Source organism: Andrena cerasifolii, chromosome 2 (genome assembly GCF_050908995.1).
Source record: "Andrena cerasifolii isolate SP2316 chromosome 2, iyAndCera1_principal, whole genome shotgun sequence".
NCBI lineage: Eukaryota > Metazoa > Arthropoda > Insecta > Hymenoptera > Andrenidae > Andrena > Andrena cerasifolii.
This window is the reverse complement of record NC_135119.1, coordinates 20,303,939-20,318,257: the sequence shown is the minus strand read 5'-3', so window position 1 is coordinate 20,318,257 and position 14,319 is coordinate 20,303,939. Positions and strand designations below refer to the sequence as shown.

Here is a 14,319-nt window from a genome sequence, read left to right as displayed (position 1 = left end):
CGGAGACCTACTGTACTACATACCGAACTATAGGCTCTGCAAGTCTTAAACTATCGTTGCACAAAGCCTCGCGACGGTGCGCGTCGACTAAGACTACAAGCTACTTCATCCAATTCATTAACATCTTTGTGGCGCGCTGTACCAGCGAGCGCTAAATAATAATTATCATTTCCTTCTGGTTTCCCATGCCCACGAGCGTTTTCTGTATTCATGACCGTGGACGGCGCGCGTAAATGACGTATCCCGTTTTTGCGCGATACTGTTGACACGCGAAACGTGTGCAAACGAGCGTATCAAGGCACCGGCTGTTTGATAAGCGCATGCGGGATCGACCAATCGGGCGTCTTCTTCCGGCGCACACCCACTTGTTGCGTAAGGAAACGACGTCCACGTCGCCGTCGTCGACAGTCCTTGTCGTGGACGAACGTAAATGAACGGTAATCGGTACGGAGCAAACAGTTTAATTACAAATGCCATATATTTCTCTCTGTAACTGCTGTCTCATTAAGCCACCACCTGAGCTAATCGCTGCCACTTTTAAGTCGACGAAATTCTGATAACCCCTGGCTCCCCCGAGTGGATGAAATTCGACGAATTTCGAAACGCAAGCGAAATTAGTGGAGACGAGAGAAGATCACGATTTCGTGTGCAATTTTTAATCGTGGGTTAATTGTTTATCATGACAGTTAGGCTTCCTCGCTAAAGTGTGGTTTTTTTTTATTTCTTCGAGGTGGTATTAATTTTCTGAGAATTTGGGTGTGGTTTTTTTCTTGTAGAATCTATAGCATGAAAGAGCTAAGATTCTTTATGCGCATAAATTTTGAAAATTCTTATGGCGCGTGATAGAGAGATATTTTATTGTTAGGTAGCTCGTATCTAGTTAGTATTTTTGCAATTGATTTTGAGTGAGCCACGACATTTGGGCGTTTAACGATAGGAGTTGTATAGTTGGATATTGTAAAAACACTTGTGGAATTTTTTGAACACTTGATGGTAAATTATTGGGTTCGATGTTTGAAATAAGGTGAATGTCCCAATTTCTGCTGATTTAAGAGGTAACTCGTCATAAAGAAGGTGTAAAAAATTTGTTTGTGATGAAAATTTGCAGAGTAATTGATTAGTTTTTTAATAATAAATCAACCAATTGAAAAACTATTTAAGAAAGATATTTCAAGATGTTCAACTATTAGTAATTTGTAATTAAATATATAATGCTCTAAATGTCCGCATTTCTGCTCATGAAAAATAGAGATGTATGCATTGCCCCAAGCTCGTGCAACATTCGCTTAGATGTTTAAATAGTTTAGAATTATTTTGCTGCAACTATAGTACAAACGTAACGCATATAATAATAGAAAAATACGAAATGAGCAGAAATTGGGACATTCACCTTATATTGTTCGGGTTTTAGTTGTTCTTTTAATATATTAAGTAGTTTCTTGTTGGCTAGGAATATAAGTTGAATGAAAGTAATGGAACTTTCTTTCATCGCGTTAATGGGTATACCTAAAAAAGAACGATTTATATTCCTCGATTATACATCAGAATATTTCTGGTGATTGATATCCCATGGGCTGATAACCGGTTCCTCCAATGTGCAATATTTTTGCAAACGGGAAAAATTAGTTTTCTAATTTTACAATGTACTACGATCTACTTAGGTCCAAAGCATATTAATATATAATTGCAAATATTTTCAAGGCAGTAGTCCACATGTTCCCAAAGGCTCTGCCATCGCTTTCATGATGAATTTCACTTTTATAATGTCTATATGTAAACAGGTGTTCCTAAAAATAAATCAACAAGCATATTACTGATGAATGTTGCAGTTGTGATACATAATTTTAGGAGCAAATGTGGTCATAAAAGAGTTACACAGTTGGCGGTAGTCTGCGTTAATGAAATTAACGTTTTTATAAAGTTAATAGGGTAAACCAATCAGTGAATGACAGAATTGTTGAATCTATGGACCTTTGAGATTAATACTTAAATATATTTATGTATAACAACAAAACAACTGTTGAAATTGCATTTAAATTTAATTTTCTTGAAACTTCTATAAAAATAATTACTTATTCTTATCGTGATTAAAAAAAAAACAATTATAAAATGCAAAACGTGTAGAAACCCAGTAAATGACCGCATACTTTTAATAAGAATAATTGTACTTATTAATATTTGCTTAATACGCGTAACTAAATATATAGTATATTAAAAGTGCAACTACACTCCATTTATAAACATATAATAATGTTTTAATTTATAATTGACATTTCTTTGCCTAATGGTGATTCACTGGTATGCGGCCAATTAGTGGTTGGTTTACCCTATTAATATTAAATAAGCTTCACGTCATATGTTAATTATTTGTGGTCCACAATATAGATTAATAAATTACTCCACCTGGATTAATAAAATACGGAAATCAATAGAAATATAGTATTTATGTGTTGATAAAATATTTTATTTCTGTCGGTGTTTTCATAATACCTACTTATTCATTAGATGCCAATTACTGTTCCCAACTAGCTGCCTGTTCCTTGCAGCAGTGCGCGATTTAATTAAGCTCGAATCTCTGAAGATGCGCACATGACATACGAATAAGTTGAACATTGTGGTTACGTAATAATTCAGGTTGATCGTGAATTAAACAGATTCGATTAAATTGCGTCGTTCTCCGCGCGTCAATTATTACGCGTCTGATTAAACTTGTACGCGTAATAGCGAGTATTATATAACACGTAATCACAACATCTACGTTCGCAGAGGAAACACGAGACCGCCATGTGTGGTGGTGCACATGCATTGATAGGAAAAACTGTCCATACATATGGGCTTCTTGACTTCAGTCGATAAGAACTTTTAATTTTTATAAATAAAGCCGAAAGATCAGCTTGAACTTTAATAAAGTTGAAAGAAACTTAAATGAATGTTCGAGCGACAAGGAATATGTAACAAGAACTCTACTGTTTACTTAGAAGAGGCTTAATTACTCGGAGATATTTAATGTAATATCATGAAATAATATTTTTAGTTATGTAATTTAGTTAATAATAATTTTAGAAGCAATACTTTTCTGCCGAAACAGGGAATGTAGAACACTTCAGGTTTATAATAAACTTTACGAAAAACTTCCACGGAATTTCCATCAAATAATGTGCGCTGTAGTTTTTGATTTCAAGCGCGTTCGCCATAAAATTTTCTTTCTCCTTGGATCGTACAGTAGCGAGTCTATTAATCATTCAACCACCGATAGGTTGTTAATAAATAATTGCAAACCAGTATGCCCAATTTCTATGCTCATCTTATTATCGATCATTGATTCACAGCTTTCGATACGATGGTGTTGTTGAGATACAGATTGAAATGTCTGACAATTTTGCATTTATTAATTTGAAACAGTGCACTCACAAAACACACTGTGCATATCGAGAACTGATTAATAATTGAGCAGCGTTGCCTGACCCGCCGCTCGGAAGAAGTTCAGAGGAAAGGTTAAAGTCGTTGAAGCGACAATTAATCGCAATCTTCTTCCCTCTTAATTGTTAGATTGAGTTAGCCTTCGCAATCATTATTGTTTGAGATGTATATTTACCGTCAAAGAATCTCTATTCTTATTTACCATGCTTGATGGCGTTTGTTAAATTGCTGGTACGCCTTCATTGATCTTAATTGTATGTCTATGCAATGCTACAACAGTTCAAGACTAATAGTCATAGGTACTTCATCAATACTACTTACAATTAGTGAATTTTAAAACCAGCAGTAGTGTTGTATGATTGCTTCTACCGAATTTGAGGATTAATAGTAATGCGCCCTGATTACATTTGTGGAATTGGAAATGTGGTAATAGTGCTTTACAATTATTTTCACTTAAGGGTACTAGGCAGTCGAAAAATCGAGTTTTTATTGCATTTTCCGAAAGTACTATCTTTTCTCAATAAGTTGCCGCTTGACGTTTTTAGCTGCCAAATCTGCAATTTTGCCAATTTTACTATAAACCAAGCGGCATTGTGTTCAGAAAAGATAGTACTTTCGGAAAATGCAATAAAAAATCGATTTTTCGACTGCCTAGTCCACTTAAGGTGAAAATTATTAGTAGTACTTTACTATTATACTTCGACTGTGTTTGGAAACTAGTATTTGCGCTTTATATTTAATTCTGTTGAAATATAACTAATTTGAAAACTAGTACCAGTACAATGAGGAAATTATCACTTAAGTTAAAAAAATGAGCCTAAGTAGTAACACTGTTTAAAAAAAATATATTTCAACCGAATTGTAAAAATTAACTTTTCCGTGTTTAATCTCAACTTTCTACGCATTTTGCTACCTCCCATTAACATGCTAAAATTGATGCGAGATTGCGTATTAGGTACCTAATTCATGTCACGTTCGTTCACCTCGAAATACATTTAATAACATCCCTGATTTTGCAGCTTTAAAATATCCATCACCACTCACAGAACACGACATACCACTTTATTACCTTTTATTTCGTCCTTTCGAAAATTCTCGTTTATTAAAGTCACATTGCAGCTCGATAAATCAAGCATCAATTTCCTTAAATGACTACATCCCTGATTTTGCAGCTTTAAAATATCCATCACCACTCACAGAACACGACATACCACTTTATTACCTTTTATTTCGTCCTTTCCAAAATTCTCGTTTATTAAAGTCACATTGCAGCTCGATAAATCAAGCATCAATTTCCTTAATTGACTACAATTTTGATAAGCCAATATCTCTTTGCGTTTTAATTTCTGACGAATGCGCATTGGCACACCCGCTCATTAAACTTTGTCAAATTAAACGTTGTCACTGTGACAAATTACAACATAGCATGTAAATAATAGTTCCAGGGACGCCCATTATTCTCGCAAGCAATAGCCCCCAGGATAATTCACTATCACCTTACCCATACACAAGTGAATGCCTTGACTAGGCGAGGACAGATATTCGCATTTATATTTTTAGCGCCTATTTAAATTCCATTCAGTGCATGTTTCCTTCGCGCACAATCGCGACTTAATTCGGTCAAGTGGCACGTTGGCAGCGACGTCTCCAGAAAAGAACAATGCCTATCCATTGGGCGGAGGAGTTTTCAAAAATTTTCAATCACTGCCATGGACAAAAGGACAAAGCGAGACAATTGTTGCGAAAAGTGACTCGTTTCCTTTTCCCGTTCTCCGGGGATACAACCGCGCTGGAAGAAATTGGATGCGACAGATTAACTTTCTGGAATAACTTTCGTGCTATAAGCAGTGTTCGCGGGCAAAGCGCATCAAACGACGCTATGATAATAGCATTTGCAGCAGGGAGTTTTTATCGCTTGCTTTAGCACGGTCTCTGCGTTAAGCAAGTCTTTTCAGTGTAGCGTCTGAATTGATAGCTGGCTCATGGAATATGGATAATCATGAGCTTAACAGTGCGATGTGGAATAAAAGCGCAAATCATCGCAAGTTAATCCTCGAGAGAGTGTGGAACGAAATCATGCAGGATGTGCAATCAAGTAACGTCGCATTCAACGCTTAAGTTCACGATGTGGGAGGCACAAATATAAATTCTGCTGTTATTTTTAATTTCTTATCTTTATTGTGTAACTGAGGTAGTAAAGTGTTTATGCGTCTTCGCCGATCGGTTTCTGGTGGAACGGGGTCGAATAGAGTACCGATTTATTGTTTTGTTCCATCTCCAATGGGAATGCTCAAATAGGCGTGGAATATTATTTAGAAAAATGTGTACGCACATTGTAGTGTTTTTCTATGTAACTTATGCAGTATATGTGGAAAAATTGTAAATTAGATTCTAGGAAAATCTACGAGCATTGATTAATCGCAAGCCAATGTATTCATTACTGAAGAAAAAAATCCCCGTGTCTAATACATTGTAACAAGCTACGCATAATTTGCATCGCAAATTTCAGATATTTAAATTGGAAAACAAAAATTGTTATTCGAAAATATAGTCACAAACAAGCACTTGCAATTAGTCTCGATCGTATCTACTAGTTGCAAAACGTCTCGGTAAAAAAAAATCAGTATTTGCTTGTATTAGCACGGTAGTTGATAACACGTTTCTGTCTTTTTGTTACTAATGCTCCATTTTCTCATTTACATGAAATACATTTAAATCCACCCACAGCTGATACCACGTGCATTATTTCTGTCGCGTTACGATGATCGTTAAAACGTAAAAATGTTCTTGGAAATTCGGAATTACATCTGGAAGATTTTGAAAATCGACTTCGCTGAAAATTTTAGCAATCTTATTCTCCTTTTTTCTTATTATTATTAACGCGACATTACATTTTCGTGTCACAACCGTTTATAATACTAATTCCCAACCGTTAAGACGAAATCAAAATAACATAAATATTAAATCGATAAATTATAAATAAAGCTTCGCGTACCAAATCTTCAGTTTCTAAAGATTCAGCGAAGCTCAAGATACATAAACTAAATATGTCAATGGCAATTTTTACCGTTCACATAGATAAAACCAAATAAACTTTGGTACTAAATCACCAAACGCTATTCCAACTTATATTATTCCATCCATCGCCTCCAATCCAATAACCTCCCCTCCCAATTATGTAATAAATATTGCTCCCCATCGGTCGAGGGTTAGCAAAGAATCGGGGAAATCAGGGCTGGGGAAAATAGTATTTTCAAATAGCTAAATAGAAATAATTATCTTTATTTATTCGAGTGATACAAAATGTGCCAAATAAACTTTTCTCTGAAATAGTAGTTACATAAAGAAATAGTATTAGATTTAAGCATTAAGCGAGGTAGTATTTTCGAACAGTATTTATTTATGGAAAAATTTCAGATTTTAGTATTTTGTCTGAAACTGTTTGAAATTTCCCCCCGCCCTGGAATAGGCTAAAGCTGAGAAGTTGCGCGCGAGTTCGTAGAGAAAGTATAATGTACCCGAAACACGTCGAGTCCCCATGAATGTAAGTATCTAATTGCATGGAGTCTCTTATTGTTCAGCGGAAGTGAATGGCAAGCAAGCATTGAATGGGAAAGAAGATGTCGACAATGGCGAGGAGGTGGATGCCGTGCAGGAAGCTATCGGGGATCTTGGCAGATGGCAAATATACGTCTGCCTGGCGATCTCCCTGGTCAAGTTCCCGATCGCTTGGCACCAGCTCGCCATCGTCTTCATGGCGCCACATCAGAACTACAGCTGCACCGCGCCGGCCCGCGCGGAGTCGCCCGATCAGTGTATGGTCAATGTCAATGGTACACTGGCGGAGTGCACCGAGTGGGAGTACGACAGGAGCACGTTCACGGAGACGATAATATCGCAGGTAAATTTTTCAACCCCCCTTCGATCTCTGTGTCTGTGGAAGGCCCGTGCGGAAGCGGCGGTAATCGTTGACTTGAATTACAGTGACGCAGTAAAATAGATTATTCTTAGAATGATTTTGTCGCTTGATAATTTTTTCGTAAATTACCGATGCACACGAGTAGCACGCGGACTTTACGCTTAACGATCATAATAACAGAACGAAACGACCATGGGGACATTATGCGAAACGATTTAAACGTTTGACCAACTGTCGTTGGGTAAGTGCAAGCGTTCGGTTAGTATCATTCATTAATCACTATTTCTATCCTTATTAGTAAGTTACCTACTGTGGAGATAGAGGTAAACGAAGACGCGAAACAAGGGAGCAATCCTAATTCCCTCCGCCCCGTCTCACAGTGCGGCACTTGATTGGGGATTTCGGACGAAAATATAAGGACACGTACGATGTGGTGATAATTCACAGTTTTATATTAAAAGTTGTTCTAAGTTCGCCGAGTTTTATTACATAAATACAGTAATTATATTGAAAATTATATTGAACTATTATAATCAAATAGAAAAGGCGATATTAGTATTATCAAGACACTAAAAAATATTATATATATAAAATATATATGAAATATAAATAAATAATACAGGTTTATATAGATAATAAATAAAAAAGCACATAATTTTATTGATTTTATTTTCAAGACAATTTAAAAAAATAAATAACTTTCAGTGCAGCAGTTTGTAGCAGATAAAAATGATATGGCAATGTGGTACAATAGTTTTTGGATACAGAACAATATAAATTACAGAATGGTTTGAACCCTTTTTATGACACCCCGTTTTTAAAAAAAAAAAATTATTTGGAAATTATAATTATGTATACTTTTGTTCAAATTATTTATGTTTAAGATATAACAAACACTATTTAAAAAAAAACATAAACAAGAACGAATAATACACGAGGACGCTAATTTTTAGATTAAAACAAACATATGATAATTATTGATACTGTTTTGGTTTTTTGGGATAGTAGATTTTACATTCGTATTCCTTAATCACGGACTTACTGTTTTGTAGGATAGTCAGAATTGAATATCGATTATTTCGATCTTTGTCCATTACGTGCCGCACTGTGCGTCTCTGGTAAAAATGTGCGAAATAAATGTTGTATAGTTGAAGTAGTACTGACTTCATTAAAAAACGATTGTTATTCGATATCGAGCATTATCGGCGGTGTAATCTTGAACCGCCCTCGCAGGATGATTAAACATGATATCTAATTTATTGAATTGTAAAAATCCTCCCTTACTATAAAAATAGTTGCATGGATATGGCAAGCGAGTTTTCTCTGAATTGCACGCATGATGGCTATCGTAACGCAGTTAAAGTTTCCTTTATTTTTTGTTGAACGGTTACAATTGTTTAGTGGCAGAAGAGACTCGTGTAAACCGATTTAAATGAATTCTTGTTTACAATTATGTTATTTCAGTGGAACTTAGTGTGCAGTCGAACACATTACGCCAATATCCAGCAATCTATTTTGATGTTCGGCGTGCTTTTGGGCAATATTATATTTGGCAATCTAGCAGATAGGTACAGACAACATTGATTACTTTATGCAGAAACGTTCAGTGCTTGATAAATTAAATAGAGTATCGTGGACGTGGGAATATTACATGCAACTAAAGTGTACGAATTGTTGCATCGTTAGGTATGGTAGAAAGATGCCATTGTTGGTATCCGTAGCTCTTCAGCTGGCTTCCGGTATCGGATGCGCCGTCGTGCCGTGGTTCCCGGCATTATTGTTAATGAAATTACTCAGCGCCTTGGCTACTGGAGGCACGATGGTTACTAGTTACGTTATTTGTAAGTAACAATTACTTATTAATATTAGCTTGACGCATAAATTCTTTCGCTCGCTGTTAAGTAATGTCAGACGTACGGAAATACCTTTTTTAAGGGGGTATACCCGTTTGCACCCTCGGAAAATGTGTACATTTTGTGGATTTTTTTACATGTCAACGGCTCGATGAAGATTTCCCGTTTTTTTACTATCTTTACATAGTATTATGAACTACTTAAAAAAAAAGTTTCAGTTAAAAAACTATTGTTTTTCGGAAGTTATGCACACATATCCGAAAGTCTCTCGAATTTTGATAGTAAAAAGATAGTAAAAAAACGGGAAATCTTCATCGAGCCGTTGACATGTAAAAAAATCCACAAAATGTACGCATTTTCCGAGGGTTCAAACGGGTATACCCCCTTAATTACACCTACTTGTACTTTACAACCGCTACCAGAAAAGCGGCAAAAGTTCATAGACAGTCGAGGAAAATACTATGATTAAAAAAACGTAGTATATTCTTAATTTTGCTGAGGATTTTGGTTCACTAAAGCGATCGAACTTTTGCAGCGAGCTACAAAATACACAGGTAGACGTTTAAGCTTTTGACTGAAAAATCAATTAGAATATTTTAAAATGTTTTACCATATATAGTTATTAAAAACTATAAAACGTGTCTTAAAACGTTGAAAGTTATTCAAAATTTTTATAAGATGATACTGCAAGTGAAACTTTCGAAACTTAATATTGAATACAATTATTAGAAGCTTGAAAATCTTTCGATAGTGATAACTGGTCCCAAGCTTCAATAGCACTGTTCAATGATTTTATATTTCTAGGTATGGAAATAGTCGGTACGCAATGGCGGGCGGCTATTACAGTACTTTACCAAATCCCATTTAGCTTGGGCCATATGTCACTGGCCGGACTCGCATTTCTCTTCCGCCATTGGCAGCATCTTCAACTCGCAATCACGCTACCTTCTATAATCCTGCTGGGCTACTGGTGGATCGTACCTGAATCTCCTAGGTGGTTGCTAGCATTCGGAAAGCAAACGGCAGCTTGCAAAATCTTGCAAAAGGCGGCTAACGTAAATAGGATACAAAATAAGGACATTCCAGAGCTGGTTAGGCAACACTGTTTGCATCAGGTAAAGTATTTATTTCTTGAGGGGTCATTCTGGTTAGACGGTTTGAAAAAATCGATTTTTTTTAACATTCTTCGAAAGTGCATATCCTCAAGAATGTACTGTTAAGTTTTCATTGAAAAAATCCAATTATTTTAGCTTCTACATAGGCATTTTGTAGGGAGCGCAGAGGCTGAGCCTCTACAGATGAATACTTTGAACGCGTTTTTCTCGAAACGTCAATTTTTCACATGGTGCAGGTAAAATCTGAAAATCTATCGAACCGATTGCTTTGTAAATTGAACTGCTTATTCTACACACCTATGCCTCTCGCTGGTACTACAACCAAGTATTTCTGTTCAGTGTAACCTACTTTAAAAATCGAAAATAGCACAGAAAACACAGCCGAAATAAATTGATTCTTGTATTTTGCCCGCCATTCTGTTAATTTTAGGGATAAATAATTTATTCTAGTTCGGGCTGTAGCGACAGTCATACTGATCAAGAATCTGTTTGTATTTTTGGATTCAGTTAAGTCCAACTGCTGAATTCACCTGCACGAGCGAGGCATGAATTTTTAAACACGTCATCAAAATCGCCTGCAAAACCATTTTAAAAGCAACAATTTTATTACTTTTATATTTTTTATTTATTGTAGAAGTGTAGTTTAATCAATAGAAAAAAGTTTTACACGACTACTGTAATTCCTGTCTTCGCAATAAATTCCTGAAAATCGCTGAATTTATCGGCGCGCTAACCAGAATGACCCCTTAAAACCAGTAAGGTGCGAGGAACCGCAGCTATATAACAAAAGCGTAATATCGTGAAACATAATTAAAGTATGTCGTAAGAAGTAACCGACCACTCAAATAGCAATTTACTTGTATTGTTAAGGTAGGCTCTCATTACGCCTCGCCTCGGCTCATTTTATTCTTTCTATGCTCTTCTTATACACTTTTACAATTTGACTGACACTGCGCCTTGCCTCGCCGAGCCGCGGATTCTTCCTCGAGAATATTTTGAGGAAGTGAGGCGAGGCGAGCCGAGGCGAGGCGCAGTGTGAGTGGATGCAATGCCACCGCTTTCGGTGACCGCTGAAAGAGGAAGGAAGAGGTTCTCTGAGCAACTGATCAAACACATGAACCGAGGCGACGCGAGCCTAGATGCGATTGCGAGAAGAAGTTGCGCCGAGGCGAGGCGTAGCGAGAGCCTACCTTTAGATTTACTGCAAAGTTCTAACGCTGAAGCAGCCACGCCGCATTCATCAATAATCGATGCACTCTTCCACAGAATTCCAAGCGGTCGGAATCGGACCATAAGGCGTCGTTCCTAGATCTGTTTCGCACCCCTAACATGAGGATCAAGTCGTTGTCGATCTTCTTCAACTGGGTGGTCTGCGGGATGGGATTGTTCGGGATGTCGCAGTACATAGGACAAGTCGGTGGCAATATCTTCGTCAATTTCACCGTCTCCGGGGCCATACAGATACCAGGGAACTTCGTTGCTTGGTGGGCCATGAACAGGCTCGGCAGGAAGATCACGTTGATCTGCAGCAACACGATCACTGGCGTCGCTGCCCTCCTACTTATCGTAATTTCAAATGGTAAGGATCCCCGACTGTGCCAGGCTGGAGTTACTCACAGATGCCACCATGCTTCTTGCGCTGATTACCACTTTACGTTCTTGCAGATCTCGCGTGGCTTCGGTTAATTCTAGTCTGTTTGGCCATCGTCGGCATGTCGGTCTCCTTCACCACGGTTTACCTGTTCTCTGGTGAACTGTTCCCCACGGTTGTTAGGAACATAGGTGTGGGCACCAGCAGCATGTGTGCCAGAATTGGATCCATCACGGCGCCTTTCGTGGTGTCCTTGGTAAGTTCAGAGGGAACGGTATGATGTTGGAAGGTATTAGGTACAGTGGCTCGCATTAATATTAGGACACTTTTTAAAATCGCATAACTTTTTTAGAATTGGTCCAAACGACTTGAGTTTTTTTTAGAAGCTAGAAGGATTAGTTTGCTAACTGACGCGTTTCGTCGTTTTGAGAAAAAATGTATTTGGTTGGAATAGCGAAAAAAATAGTAAAGGTCGACAAAAAAAAGTTTAAAAATCGACCTTTACTATTCTTTTCGCTATTCCAACCAAATTTTTTTTTTCAAAACGACGAAACGCGTCAGTTAGCAAACTAATCCTTCTAGCTTCTCAAAAAAACTCAAGTTGTTTGGACCAATTCTAAAAAAGTTATGCGATTTTAAAAAGTGTCCGAATATTAATGCGAGCCACTGTAGTTTGAAGCACAAGTAGTTGGCGCAACTTTGTCAAATAGGATAAGTGATAGAGAGAGATTCGAATTAGGAGAGGAAGTAGGAAGAGCAGGACTAGGAAGCCTAGATCACGGTTCGATGCCGATGAGAAGTTTAGGGATACAACAATACAAAGATCCTTTTCGTTTATAAACTTTTAGGTATGAATATTTCGCATAATGTTGTCTCAGATTTATTATTATCTAAAACACACGAGCTTCGCAGCTTTCTCGTGAGGAATCGTTTTGACATTTTAAAATCAGTCAATGATTTTCTTAATGGATTCTAATTTTCTAACTGCGGATCTCTGGATGGATCAATGACTGTGACAGCCAGTTATATTTTTCAAGTCCCTCATTTGTTATATTTATGTACCTATTTAGATAGTGGAATAAGTAGTAATTATGTTACAACTTCGCGGCAGAGTGTATGAAGTTATATGTAACTAATAGTTAAGGGTTATATGGGAATGAAACTTACTAATATAATAAATGCGAAAGTGTGTTTGAAAGACCAGGAATAACACACAAGGTACTTTTTATCTGGATTTTTTTAACCGATCTGGACCAAATTTTGCATAATTATTCTCTAGAACCCTGCGGAAAATATGGACTACCGTGAAATCTAGATATCCCACCCCTTCCCCCTTATTTCACCCCCTTGACACTCTGTGACAATCGAAGCTTTACCGGGCAACGCCGCGGGTGGTTTAAGCTAGTATTAGATAAATTTAAAGTTAATTTTCAATAATAGAAGCTCAGTATGTAATTTTAGTCAATCTATAGAGGCATACAATTACATGTATAAGTGCTTCTTCGTATATGGTAGATACCTATGTTTGAACATTTTTTGTTATTAATATTTTAATGTCTCATTAAAGGATCATATTCAACCGTGGCTGCCACCGGTCTTTTTTGGAGTCCTGCCACTTGTCGGTGCCATGCTTTGCTTTCTGTTGCCAGAAACTGTTGGATGCACACTTCCGGAGACTCTTCAAGATGGCGAGGATTTTGGAAAGTGAGTAAAATTTTCGCAGATATTTGCACTTAATTGCCACGGCCCTTGTCCTTTGTACCTCTCGTATAAAATCATTTTTATCGAGACTAAGGAAAGCTTTTATATTTGTTGCAGGAAATCTCACAAAATAAAGAAGAATCCGAAGGACATCGAAGCAGAGGCGGCGCTATAAATGACGACTGCAACCATTTCTAGATAAAGGAGTGTTTGCTGAGAATTTTCTTTTTAAAAGCTACGAACGAAAATACTGAAATGAAATTTAGAAACAATCGAATTTCCATAGAGTAATTAGGTGTACATATAAGTGATACTGAGATCATTCCGCGTTCTTATTTATTACATTGCATCTACGATTTTAATGACATTCAACGAATCGTTGTTTCTCTTTGTGTTTTTTTTTTTTTTTTAAAAAATGAGTATTTTAGTCATTCACGATTGACAAATTTGATCAGTATGTATATCTATTGTTCACGCATGAAGGAGGCATTCTTAGATAGAAGGAATACCCTGAGAGATTTTAATTCGCTTAGAAGAATATTTTTGATACGGATGATTTCAAAGAATTGAAGAATGTTACCTACTGCCAAATGACAATTTTATTGTAATGGAAGTGCCTTGTAACGTTTGCATGCGAACACACAAATAGATCGTATATTTTATAAAACAGAAATTTTATTTTTCACTATTCCTGCTGTGTATTAAATCGGGGTACATTGA

The 14,319-nt window shown here is 36.8% G+C and overlaps 1 protein-coding gene across 2 annotated transcripts in view; it reads left to right on the top strand.

Annotated features, from left to right (window-relative positions):
- The window catches only part of LOC143378608 (organic cation transporter protein), a 34,010-nt gene extending 19,691 nt beyond the window's left edge, over nt 1–14,319 (top strand). For both annotated transcript variants that reach the window (XM_076830447.1, XM_076830446.1), the window contains 8 exons: nt 7,002–7,321; nt 8,804–8,907; nt 9,026–9,180; nt 9,997–10,307; nt 11,574–11,886; nt 11,973–12,154; nt 13,466–13,602; nt 13,717–14,319. In XM_076830447.1, the coding sequence (XP_076686562.1) occupies nt 7,175–7,321; nt 8,804–8,907; nt 9,026–9,180; nt 9,997–10,307; nt 11,574–11,886; nt 11,973–12,154; nt 13,466–13,602; nt 13,717–13,774 (1,407 nt within the window). In that variant the 5' untranslated portion in view covers nt 7,002–7,174 and the 3' untranslated portion in view covers nt 13,775–14,319. The remainder of the gene's footprint in view (nt 1–7,001; nt 7,322–8,803; nt 8,908–9,025; nt 9,181–9,996; nt 10,308–11,573; nt 11,887–11,972; nt 12,155–13,465; nt 13,603–13,716) is intronic.